The sequence below is a fragment of the Silurus aristotelis genome (assembly GCF_946808225.1).
Source record: "Silurus aristotelis genome assembly, chromosome: 15".
Taxonomy (NCBI): Eukaryota; Metazoa; Chordata; class Actinopteri; order Siluriformes; family Siluridae; genus Silurus; species Silurus aristotelis.
Window position 1 is genome coordinate 6,264,261 of NC_139588.1, and position 13,850 is coordinate 6,278,110.

General features: G+C 37.6%; 1 protein-coding gene across 9 annotated transcripts in view; it reads right to left on the minus strand.

The window, feature by feature from the left end:
* The window catches only part of palld (palladin, cytoskeletal associated protein), a 104,440-nt gene that overhangs the window by 88,406 nt on the left and 2,184 nt on the right, over window positions 1-13,850 (minus strand). For all 9 annotated transcript variants that reach the window (XM_083562949.1, XM_083562941.1, XM_083562956.1 and 6 more), the window contains exon 2: window positions 12,666-13,682. In XM_083562949.1, the coding sequence (XP_083419075.1) occupies window positions 12,666-13,681 (1,016 nt within the window). In that variant the 5' untranslated portion in view covers window position 13,682. The remainder of the gene's footprint in view (window positions 1-12,665; window positions 13,683-13,850) is intronic.

Sequence of the window (13,850 nt, forward strand, 5' to 3'; positions counted from 1 at the left end):
TACAGTTAGGGTTAGTGTTAGTGTTAGGGTTATTCTGTAATAAATGTGTGTTTCTATTTAATGCAGTCTCCTTAATTAACCAGGAGAATATATTCACTGTATTTTGACTGGAAGGAACTACTAATAATGGTTTATAATAGCGATTAGCTTACCAAATATAAAGCAATAAAACAAGGATGTAATTCGCGCCTATGAACACGAATCAATACATTACATTACATTTCGTGACTATATCACGAATTGCAATGAGCCTGTCTGGCTAAACAATCTTGATCTGCTCATTTAAAACCTGTTGTTCCTATGACGGTACTATAAGTCATTTGTAGGCTCTCTGCATGGCCCATGTTACCTGTGTCACAAATGTAGGAAAATGTATCACTCAAATCTAATTCCACTCCATATGAAATTAAACAGGGATCAAAATACAGTGAAATTATGAATGAGAAATGTGATGAAAAAAAGCACAGTGCAGTGAAAGAAATAAAGTGTATTATTGCATGTTGGCATCCTGTTCAATTTATTTTCCATGTGTTCACCTCCAATTGCTTTTATAAGTAGCAGCTGAGGTTTTAAAGCAATGAACAGTGGCATTTACTAGCTCGTATTGGTGTGTGTGTGTGTGTGTGTGTGTGTGTGTGTGTGTGTGTGTGTGTGTGTGTGTGTGTGTGTGTGTGTGTGCGTGCATGGCACGGTTGTTTAGGTCAGTTGCCAACTGAGTAAATTAGATTTATGGGTTTTATTGCTTTACTTTAATAAATTAAATCATAATGATTATGTTCCTACAGGGATGATTACACTCTGACTCCAGTGCAGAGCCTGAGAGAACATTAAGGCAAGACCCTGATTTAAATAATTGCAGATATCCACAGTTCTACTACATAAAATCATATATGGTATTTCTCTATCTGTCGTCTAATCATTAATAAACAGACCGCAGGACCAAACTCTATCCCTCTCTTTATGTAAAAAAAAATAATTATGTCTTTACATATTTTTGTTGTTATAAATGGATTAAAGGGGATTTTTCCTTCAATGGAACAAAAAACAAAAGCACCACTACCATCTGCCCTAAGTAAAAAAAAAAAATTTGCACAGTATTGTAAAACATGGAAGCTGATTTCTTTGTAGCCCAGACTGTAGATCCACTCAGCCAGTCATTTTAGGTGATCACATAATGTATATTTTGTGTGCATTTGGGTTCATTTATGCTGTCACAGCAATAACATCAACAGTGACAAAGAAATAGTGGTATAATGAAAGAGAACAGTCTGGAACAATCAATTACAGATTTTTTTTAATTCCTAATCCTAATACTGTACACACATATGTATGTATACAGTACTAGTAAAAAGTGTGGACACACCTTCTCCTGTTCTGTTTTATGTTTTAGATTGCTCAAGTAGCTACATATACTTTTTAGATTTTTATTAGATTCACAAGATAGCCAACTGGAGTGGTTTTCAATTCACAAGTGTGCCTTGTCAAGAGTTAATTTGTTACATTTCTGGTTGTCTTGTGCGTACACAGTTAATAGCCCTATTAATGCTACTTCAACTACTGTACACATCCATATTATGGAAAGAAACACTCAGTTAAATAAAGGGAAAAGACAATCTGAACCGATCGCCAAAACCAAAACTGTGATGAAAAAGGCTCTTATGAGAACCCCCCAGGATAGAAAGACCAAGACCTGGCTTTCCTGCAGATGATAAATATATTAGTATGTGCCTCAGAAATCAGGATTCAAATTACACAAAGGGATTAATGACAAAAGGTTTTGTATGCAATAATCAGTGTAACTTAATTACAGTACTATTATTAAATATGTTGTTTTGTGTATGTGTTATATAAGTACGGACAATGATGAGAGCCCTATAGAGCACAACTATAATAAACTATATGGTTTTATGAAAGTAATGTCAAGTTAGTGATATAAAGAACATTTCGAATCCCCTCCCTCGTTTGTATTTGGTCCAACCCAGAGGAAGTTACACGTACAATCAGTTTCCCACAAAACAACACAGTGCACATGCTGTACAAGCATTAATCTATAGCAACATCCCCAAAAACCCATAACTCTAGCACACAAGCCCCTTCTCGGCCCCACAACAGGACAGAGCTACATAACACAATCTCTCCACACCTGCAAATGACTGGGCTTAGAGTTTTAAAGATTAGGAAGAGGTCATCCATCAAAATGTTCTTTAGGCCCCACAGAAGAACAATCTAACAGTGTTTCATTTCAAAGAACAACAAAGCTTTATATTATAAAAAAAGAAAAAAGAGAAAAAAAAAACATCAGCCAGCTATTACTTACAGCTGTGGTAAATAATGGTATAAGTACTGGACTCTTTAACTTTACCTCCATGGTTGAGGCTTGCCTGGTATGCTGTAGGCCGCCTACCCCACATCCATACAGGTTCATCATTTAGTGTATATTGATGTTAATATTGGATTATATATTGTATTTCAGTAAATCATGATTAATGGATCATTTTCAAGTTATATAGTTAAACTGTATGTACACTATATGGACAAAGGTTTGCAGACACCTGACCTTCCCTGCCATATGTGGTTCTTCTCTAAACTGTTACCACAAAGCTGAAAGCACGCAATTGTACAGGATGTCTTTGGATGCTGTATACCAAAATTTTGCGTTCACTTGACCTTGGAAACGCAAACCCGTTCCTGCATGGTAATGTTCCTGTGCACAAAGCGAGCGCCATGAAGATCTGGTTTCCAGAGGATCTTTAATGGCCTGCTATAGAGCTATAAACCCTATTGAACACCTTTGGGATGAATTTGAACATTGGCTGCACCCCAGCCACCTCCTCACCTCACCTACATCAGGACCTGACTTTACTAACACCCTTGTGACTGATAAACACAAATCTCCACATGCACACTCCAAAATCTTGTGGAACATCTTCCCAGAAGAGTGGAGGGAATTGTACGAGCACATTGGGACTTAATGCAGAATGCAATGCTCAAAAAGCACATACCACACTTAGGACAAGGTGTCCGCAAACATTTGGCGATAAAGTGTACGTGTGTATGTACAGACTCTACACCCTGAGCAAAGTCTACATAGAGAGATATGAGAATTTTTTTTTTTTTTTTTTTTGGTATCCTGTATAAAATTTTAATTCTTGTTAATATAGACTGCAGATGTTGATGAAAGGGTAGAAAAGGAAAGAACATACAGTACATTTTCACCATTTACAAGCTAATGCTAATTTATTTTTTTATGGAAATGAATGATTAAAATCTCTTGTTCAGAAAAACATGTTCTAAAAAAAACTATTGATTATATTTAGGAAAGAAACTAAATGTGTTTTTTATTTTGGAACAATTCTTTGGGGCTGTAATTACTTTTAAAATGTTTATTCAGGCTTTAGTTATAAACAGATTTTTTTAAGTGAGTGGTATGTGAACATAATCGAAAACAATCTCATCGAACGGTAGCGTTGGTGGGAAAATTGTAATTAATTTTTCTTAGGCGGATGATACTGAGGCACAATAATGGTGTCATTTTTTCACAAACTATTAACCCCTACCATATTAATGATATAAGGAACTTCGTTGTATTCTTTTCAGACTGGGATTTAGCCTAATATTTTAATATTTAGTGGGATTTCCTGTCAGTGTAGACCATAAGCTTGTAATTACATACGACCTCCTAGTCAGTATACTATACTCTTTTCTTCTCATGGAAAAAATGGCAGTTAAAGGCCTGGTATGTCTTCCTTTACTTACTGCACTCCGGTCCTGCTAATTCAGGATGATCAGAAGACTGATAGAGAGAGGAAGAGAAAGAGAGAGATGGAATAAGGAAAGAACAGCATGTTCGTGAGATTTATAAGAGACTCCGTGTCTAATGTAGAACAGAAGCCTTGCAGTGTTTATTAATCTTTATTTATGCATATTTCCTTCAAATAAACTCAGCCCTGAGACTGTGGGTTTGATTTCTTTCTCTCAGGACTCGACAGTACGGCATGTTCGGATGTTAGATCATGAAAACCGGTATCACAGATTTTTCTTTTTAATGAGGAGGAGGAATAAACATCACTTTTTAAAAAAAAAACGAATAATGTGGTGCTGAATAATTGTAAACAGATCACACAAAGGGTTCTGGTCCTGTGTAAAAGGCTAAACCAGTACTTCAAGTACTTAATAATATTTAAGTAATAGAGTCATGCAACAGTACCTAAAAAAAAAAGCTCCATCTCCAGAACTTTCCACCCACTACGTCTATCCATTCAATCTATTTCAATATAAAACCAATAAACAAAGTTGTATAATCAGCCTTAACAATGTAAGAAAGATAACAAAGATGTGTCTACTACAAAAGAAAGCGTATGCTTACTGTGCTTTCTCTGTGCTTTCTCACTGAAAAACCTGAGCAAAACCTGTCATGCAGTTTCTCTCTTCCTGTCTACATACAGCATACACTCAGTGTGTTATTTGTGTACTACACCAGAAAAGAACTTTTTTAGAGTACACAACATTGGGCTTGATCTTTTTATTTAGATAACAACACTGCCATCTAGAGCCTGGTAACTATAAACTCATCTTGAGCGTTCATGGACCAAGAAATACCTCCTAATTGTTACTACATGCCTGACATCCATTTGTCAAAGGTGTAAAGAGTACCTAAAAATCATACTTCAGTAGACTTACAGAAAACTCAATCATTGCGAATTCAATGTCGCGATTTCCAATATGACTTAAGTTAAAGTCTTTGAGTATCCGATTTGAACAGTACTTGTGTATTTGACTCATATGAAACGAAAGCTCAAAGGTGCAGTAGTTCTTAACACCAAGCCAAAAAACAGTTGATTTTACGAGGTTCACAAATCTCATGGATGTATCAGCTTTCAGTCTCAGAGAGGGACAATGTTTTTATTTAACTTCAACTAAATCTGGTTCTCAACTTTTTTGGAATTTATTCAAGCTGGTTTTGGACTGAAAATGAGGCCAGAAGTGCTAAGAAAAAGTCACTCACAGGCAGCACAAGTAGGTCGGGGAGTGTTGAGCCTTAACGACTTCATAAAGTTGAGTAGAGAGTAAAAGTTGCTTTTATCTTTGATATTCAGTAAAACTAGTAAGTATACAAAAGAATTACTTAAGTACAGTAACAATGTACATTCAATCAAATACTATACACCACTGCTATTTGTCACGTCATAAATGTTAATATTTACTTATAATCTTCATATATCCAAGAGTTATTGTTTCATATACTCTGAAACAGGGCAGGCTACATCTGGATGCCTTTTTATGGTCAAATGCAGTCTCAGGTCAGTGACTTAAGTTCATTGAGTCCATTTGAGTAAAAGATTAGTGCAATTGCACAGTTTGCCCAATGTAATCACACAACCCAGCAATATTAATGCATGCAGAAAAAAAATTTATAATCTTCAACCTGGACCAAATCACGATTGGGATTTAACCCACATTGTATTGGCAACACCAATAGAGTACAATACACTCAGCTTACAAAACTATAAATCAAACATATGTAACTAACACAATGCAAAAGCTGAAGCTGAAAACCATGCAGAAGCTGGGTTTTAAAACCACTTAGCAAAAGTTACACAGCATACAGCAGTATACATGTTAGTGCAACTGCACAACCCATGTAAGATTAGACTATAACCCCACAGTACTTGTTCATTGGATTGGGGCTTTACCTTTTAGGATTTGTAATAGATAGCATTTCACTGAAAACCATCACAAATGCAAGAGGCCATTATGCAAAAAGGCATAAAAAAGCATGTGTGAGAAAAGCTTATGATCTTTCATGTGGAAATACTATGACTTCAGCCATTAAACACCTAAAATATTATTTTAAAAAAAGGTTTCCTTGACTCATTTTTGAATGGTTCAGTGCCATTAGATGTACAGTCATGGTCAAAAATATCATGAAACTTTGCGATTCTGTCAGAAAAAGCAACACATCTGTCAGAAAATTGTTCCAATTGTAAATGTTCTGGTATTGGCACCTTGTCAAAATTGTAAGAAATCATTGCTTTTCAAGGACGTGATGCTCCTGTAATGTGTATTTAGACACAACTGTGGCAAGTTACAGGTGTGGGCAATATAGTAATCACATTTGCAACCAGATAATGGAGAAAAGTTGACTTTTGTTTTGTGTGTCACACTGATCATAGAGAAAAGCAAGAAGGATAAAGACTTGTCTGTGAATTTAAGAGAAAAAAATTGTGGAAAAAATGGACAATCTCAAGGCTACAAGTCCATCTCCAGAGATCTTAATGTTCCCGTGTCCAATGTGCGTAATATAATCAAGAGGTTTATAGCCCATGGCACTGTAGCGAACCTTCCTGAACGTGAACAGAGAAGCAAAATGTATGAAAAAATTTAAACGAAGGATTGTTCGAATGGTGGATAAAGAACCTTGATTAACTTCCAAACAAATGCAAGCTGATTTACAGAAACAGGGTACAACAGTGTCGGTTCGCACTATCCGTCACCATCTGAATGAAAAGGAACACTATGGTAGGAGACCCAGGAGGACACCACTGATGACAGAAAGGCATAAAAAAGCAAGACTGAATTTTGCCAAAACTTATGAGACAAAACCACAATCCTTAAGGGAGAACATACTGTAGACAGAAGAGACTAAAGTAGAGCTGTTTGGTTATGGACATCAGGGGCACTGTTTACAGAAAAAGAAATGAGGCCTTCAAAGAAAAGAACAAAGCCCCTACAGTCAAACATAGTGGAGGTTCAAAGATGTTTTGGGGTTGCTTTGCTGCTTCTGGCACTGGCTGCCTTGACTGTGTAAACGTACAATGAAATCTGTTGATTACCAAAGAATTTTGGGGTGCAACGTAGTGGCCAGTGTCAGAAAGCTGCGTCTCCACCAGAGGTCATGGGACTTCCAGCAGGACAATGACCCGAAACACACTGCAAAAAGAGTTCTGAACTAGCCAGCAATGAGTCCAAATCTGAATCCCATTGAACACCTGTGGAGGGATCTCAAAACAGCAATTGGGAGAAGTACCTGCAAATCTGAATGACCTGGAGCAGTTTGCAAAAGAAGAGTGGTCCAAAATTCCAGTAGAAAGGTGTAAGAAACTGGTTATGGGAAGCAATTTGCAACTTCAACAATTTTCTGAGAGAAGGGTTGCTTTTTCTGAATTTCAAGGGTGCTGTTATTTTTGGTCATGACTGTATCCATGCTATTCTTTTTATGGAAACAAACTGCCCAGGCTTTGTACACTTGGCAGTGAGATTGCTATTATTATCGCAATACTAGTTGTGAAGCTGGACATGTTGCACAGCAGGTCGTTTAGATGTTTCCTGTATGCTCAGCATCTTTTAGCCACATCATGACGTAGTGTTTGTGGACACCCCTAGGAGTTAATCTGGCACAAGTTTTCCCCTTAAAAAAGTATATCAACTGATACTGAAACAGAGTATAAATGCTGCAGGGCCATGTGCAAAAACATGAGAGTAAAAAGAAGAAATACACCTATTGGCACATTAACATATTAGCATCTTTTGAATGAAATCAATGTGGCTACTGCTACAATACGTAATTATGTGGCAGATGAGATCACTGTGGGAAACAAGCTCTCATGCTGGAAACAAATTCTGGACATGAACAGACGCTTCTGTCTTAACCTACTGAGCTTCGTAGTGATCAATCTACCGAGCACATTCATTAGATAGTGGACACAATGTCTCCTGTGTCGAAGGGTATTTACAAAGTGGTGGTTCAGCTACACCTTCAGAAAAACAGAAGTATACAGGTATTCCCTGCCTTATGATGGAGATGCAGCTTTGTATTAAAAATTTTGTCACATCATTAAATCAAAAAATCTAAAGTCAAACCATTGTAACTTGGGCACTACCTGTATTTGTACAAACAGATAAATGTTTTGTTGTTCTCAGTATGATTTTTTTTAATAACCAATAAATGATTTACATGTTTGATTCTTTAAATAATTATTTTGCTTTGATGACAGCTTTACTACTTTTGACATTGTCTCAGTCAGCCTCATGAGGTAGTCACCTGAAAATAGTTTTCCAACAATCTTGAAAAGTTCCCAGAGGTGTTAAGTGCTTGTTGTCTGCTTTTCTTTCACTTCAGTTAACTTAACTAATTTTAGGTGATTGTAGAGGCCAGGTCATCTGATGCAGCACTCAATCACTTGGACAAATAGGTACATTACCTAGAGGTATGTTTATGTTTGTCACTGCAAAATGCTGAGAGTGTTCTGTCTTTTTTAGTTTGCCCTCAATTTTTTTTGTAAAGATATGTTTAATAGCAATATACAGTTACAAAATATACAAACACATTGTTCATCAAAAACATTCCTTTTACCCCCCTTATTAAAAACCCACCCTCCTGCACAGTATATTTGTGATATCATAAAAAAAAGTTAACCAAAAATAAAAATACATAAATAAATGTAAGTAAATGTTACTAATAGATTCCAGAATTTAAAAAAAAGAGAAAAGTGAAGGAAATAGAAGGAAGAAAACCAGAAACAAACAAACAATACTGAAGAGCAAATATGTGAATATCAGTTAACATAGTCTTACAGTGGTAATATGTCAAGAAAGGGGGTCCAAATACAAATTTTGCAGGTTTTTTCCTGTACAATAGGACACTTGCGAGTTAATCCAGCGTCTTCTTTCTGGGGGAGTTTCCGATTTCCAGTTTTTAAGTATAGTTTTTTTTTGCTGCAGTGCTTTCAAGCAAGATAAAATACTTTTTATGATGAGTCATGCGAATTAAGCTAACATCACCCAATGGTTTTCTTATGCCATATAAATTAAGATATTGTTTTATTGGGGTCCTTAAAATTAATTTTAAACGGAATACAATGAAATGAGAAAATTAATTTATATACATTTATATAAAATATATACATTTTTACTGTTTTGATTCCGCCAGTTAATGACAGAGGCAACTCCATCCACCGTTGGAGATCCATTTTAGTTTGGTTCGATAGTTTATCATAGTTGCTAGTCTTCAGTGTTGGGGGTAACGCGTTACAAGTAGAGTCACTTTTCAGTTAAATTATTTTGCATAAAAAAATAAATACTAAATTAAAATGAACGTAGACACGTAGAATCGCGCACTCATACGTGCGAGCAACGGGAACAGAAGCTGGTCAGAATCGGAGATGGCAGACCAGAGCATTACATTACTGTGATGGAAGTATTCTTATTATTTTGAAATAGTCGAGGAAAAGGAGAAAGGAATAAGGGTTAAGTGTAGATTATGTGTTGGTAATAAGCTCTTGTCAACTGCAAAAAATACCACTTAAAAAAAAAAGTGTGTGTGTGTATAATGTTGCATATATATGCAACATTATGCAATGTTGCATATATGGAAATGGAGACAGAAAGACTTTTGCCGACTTTCCACCACTGCAGATCTATAGACTGCTCAGAATAAAAGTTTTCTGTGGGAGACACATGTAGGACGCCATCACAGCGAAGAAAGAGAGCAAATTCACAGCTCATTTGCTCTTTGTGGGAAGATAAACTGCCACGGTCACTGATAATAGCGTGAACTTTGTAAAAGCGTTCAGAATGTTTCAAGCTGATGATGAAGCAGAGAATGATGTAGACGAGGACGAGGTCATATTTACGGAATTGCACGATGTTTTACGTGATGAAGGTATGTTCTCCCTCCACATCACCGGTGTGCAGCCCACACCCTTAACCTTATATACACGAACAATAGTTACATTCCTGACGGCGAAGGCAGATTGAAAAGCAGTGAACAGAAGAGCGACTGGAAAGTGTTCAGCCGTGTGGTCAAAATTTAGTCGATCATCTTATTGTTCTCTAAGAAGTTATTAAGCATTTAAAATTTTTAAAACATGTCTTTTGCCCTAATATAACTGATTTCTTAATGGCAATGATCTATATTACACCTGTTACACTTGTAAGGCGTGAAAGAGATACAAGTAACGCAAAAGTAACGCAAAAGTAAAATAACGCATTACTTTCCATAAAGTTTATTTATCAAGTTTATTTGTATAGCGCTTTTCACAACAGACATTGTCTCAAAGCAGCTTTACAGAAAACAACAGTGAAGGTGAATGGTGTGCGTTTGTCCCTGATGAGCAGCCGTGGCGACAGTGGCAAGGAAAAACTCCCTTAGATGATATGAGGAAGAAACCTTGAGAGGAACCAGACTCAAAGGGGAACCCATCCTCATATGGGTGACATCAAAAGTTTGGTCATAAATCTTTCAACAGTTAAAGTTGTTATGTAATTAGTTAATTTTTTAGGGAGTAACTCAATATTGTAATGCATTACTTTTAAAAGTAACGTTGCCCAACACTGCTAGTCTTCTACTGTAGTTTGTGGAAACTGGGATTCATACTGCAGCTGAACATAGAATACAGTATTTGCCAAACTCACTGATCAATTATTTAAGTGCTCTGGGCAGTACCTGAAGACAGATTTGCCCTCTGGGTAAAGAAAGATCAAGCATACTAAAAATATGTGTCTCTAGGATCCTTTTTACATTTAATGGCCTTCAACACACGCCTCATAAGTAGCATTAAATGTGATGTCAGAGTTCAATGTGTCTCTTTGCCAGATTTCCTACCGCATGTGCTCTGAGTTTTACCCCTCAGTAGGGCATGAAAGTAGAGTGTATCTGCTCTGTCACATCGCACAGTTTCTATATGAACAGTTCAATCTTACCTCCAGCTCCTCTCCTTACATATTACCCAAGAAGGTGTGGAGAGGTGGAGCGGACAGCGCGCATTGGAATTTGTCAAGTCATGACATGGCTGGCATGGTTTGGGGCAACCTATTTATACTGCCATTCAATTGCATATAGAGAGATTGAGAGAGAGAGAAAGAGAGAGAAAGAAAGAGAGAGAGAGAGAGAGAGAGAGAGAGAGAGAGAGAGAGAGAGAGAGAGAGAGTAGATATGGTAGCTCTAGTATGGTATCTTTCAACTCTTACATCACCAACTATATTGATCATTTAGATCACCTGGTCTCATAATGTTCCTGTTAACTAATCATGGTACCTGTATTATATCTTCTTCTAGATATTATCTTAGGACCTGGCCAAAAACCCAACCATGAGTTACTCATAGCACATCCACTCAGAATCCATGTGATCGAAATAGCAGTGGCAATAATAATAATAATACATATTTTTTGTCATCAACTTTACCACACTGTACAATGGCAACTGAATTAAATACATCCTGAAGACCAGATGGAGATACATAGGGTTCTCAGGACTGCGGTTTGGAAGCAGTACATTGTATTCTACTGTTCATGCCATTGGAAATTCTTTTTTCAGGCACTGTTCTGTACAATATTCTGACCTGCTACTTATCAATTCTGCTCATAGGTGACCAAATCAGGGTGTATTCCTAGGGTGTATAAGCCCAGCATTCTTGAGATCCACCACAATTTTAACCTGGTTAAGCCATTAATTAAATGCGAAATGACATAACTAAAACTAAACAATTTTTTATTTATATTATATTATGGAGATATAAAAATAGAGACTGATTACAGTTAATCGTATTGCCTGTTTTTATCATCACATTAATAACAAACAAAATGATTCCAATATATGATGTGATAGAATATTCCAATCAAACTTTCTCACTGCACTCTATATAAATGGAGATCTTTGTCTATGTTAGAGGTATGAATGTATAATGTCACCACAGTATAATTAGCTGAAGCTGTGAGGCAGTAATACTTAATGTATTACACTTTGTTCTATTTCCTGGATTGGTTCAAATGTCTAAAAGAAAATCCTTTCTCAAGCTTCAGTACTAATAAATTCCCTCATGAACTGTTTTTCTCACTCTCTCTTTCACACATACACACACACACATATATCCCTTAGCGTGATCTTATAGCTTTTAGGTCTGTTCAATACCACACTTATATAAGAAACCTAGTTGTTTATTACTGCTGAAAAAACCAAGAATCCAACCAAACAAAACCAAAAGTCAGTGTAATTTTGCTAATGCTACTGACCCAGATTAGTCTGAGGTTCGAATTCAACTAAATTAAACAATATGTTTATGCTTTGTTTTTAATTACAGAAGGGCAACAGGCATTTACATTTTTCCATAGAGTTTTAAGGGTGTGGCACCTTGTTTAAGTTGCAAACCGATTTAAAACAATGTAATCTTTTTTGTGCATATTTTGAACAACTGTTGTAAATACTCTATTTGGCTTTAGAAACGCTTAATAAACTAATGCATATTTTTAAATATGAGTAAATAGGGGTGAACTTTTCAGCTCTCCAGACTTCCTTCAAGGGGAATTGGTCAGGAACAGAACCAAGAGGGGCTTAACTGCCTTGCAACGTTCCCTCTAAAAATAGGTGTTTGCGACAGCACCTTTAGTATTGGCAAGATAAATTGTTGGGCCTGCTGTTTAACCACTGAGCCACAGTTGTTTCATCGTGCATCTCTTAGAGTAATCTCATAGGCAGTCAACGACATATAAGGTATGATGATGAATAGCAGGCAGGGTTTTGATAGATTGCATGTTTACTAGTTATACCTGCCTGATTTTCCGGTATTTATGTTCACCAAATGGTTGCCATTGTCATAAAAGGTGTTAAAAAACATTGGTGAAAGATTTATTTCCAACATCAAGCAACAAGACAAGATCTTCACTTACCTGACCAGTGGCTGGGGGTTCCCTTTCACCCTGCATTCTAGAGTAATAGGACTCCCCTCCGCAACCTCTTGGCTCTTCAGTTTCTGGGTGAACCGAGGAGGAGCCATTGACCCATCCGTACTAATCTCACCAACTTGATGCTCATTCCCATCAATTACTGACTCCATCCCTGCCATGCGTTCAAGAGCAGCTTCTTGATGGACCTCTGAAGAAAAAGATGCCGATGATAAAGAGGACCGCACCTGCTGCTTTGCCAGTTTATGGCTCTTTGGAGACAAGTAGCCACTGTCTGGAGAAGAGGAGTCATCGTCTTCCTGGTGATCAAAGCGGTTAGACCCTTTAAAAATAGAGGAGAGCTCCTCGATGAAGGTCGCAGCCCGGCTGCAGAACTCAGTAGTCGAAGCCGCTCGCTCATTGACCTCCAGCCCTCCATGGACTAACCGGGGACGCTCCTGCTTGTACACAGGCATGCTGGACTTGTTGTAGGCTGGGGGTTCAGGGCATGAATGTGCCTGAGTGGGTCTGTTAACTTGAATGCTCTGACTGGATGTAACCGTGACCGATGTAGCTTCAGTTGGATTTGATGATGCCATTGCAACAGAATTCTGTACTGCTGTGCCTTTGCTTGGCAAATAAAAAGGTTGATTTTCTGCTGCACTTAAATGCTGAGGGGTGGAGTTTAGGGGAGAGGGTGGGGAATGGACTGCCACCGGCTCCAATTCTTTGGGTAAAGAAACAGGAGGTGGCATATCAGAGGCATCACAGGGATCACCTGCATCACTCATGGCCTCTCGAGCCAGGTCAAGACTAAGGCCGATCTCATCCTGACTAAGGAAGGCAGAGAGTTCCAGAAAGTCCCCGTCCCCACCATCGAACTCCGCCAGATATACTTTGCCATCCGAGGATGCCTCTAAAAGCATGTCCCTATCCCCATCAGGAGACAGACCCCCTGGAGGACACGCTTCCTTCTGAAGCACTGAGTGGGGGAGTGTGTCATTCCAGCTCCCATCCTGCATCCTATAATGCACAAAAAACAGCAATAAAATGTTATTAATTTGAACATCGAAACAAATACACATATTGATTTGAGCTGGTTTCTGTTTGTTTCTGCAAAAGCAGCTTATACTGAGCGCAGCTTATACACACTCTGAGACCTTTCGAGGGCAGTTGTTGTTGGACAGTGAC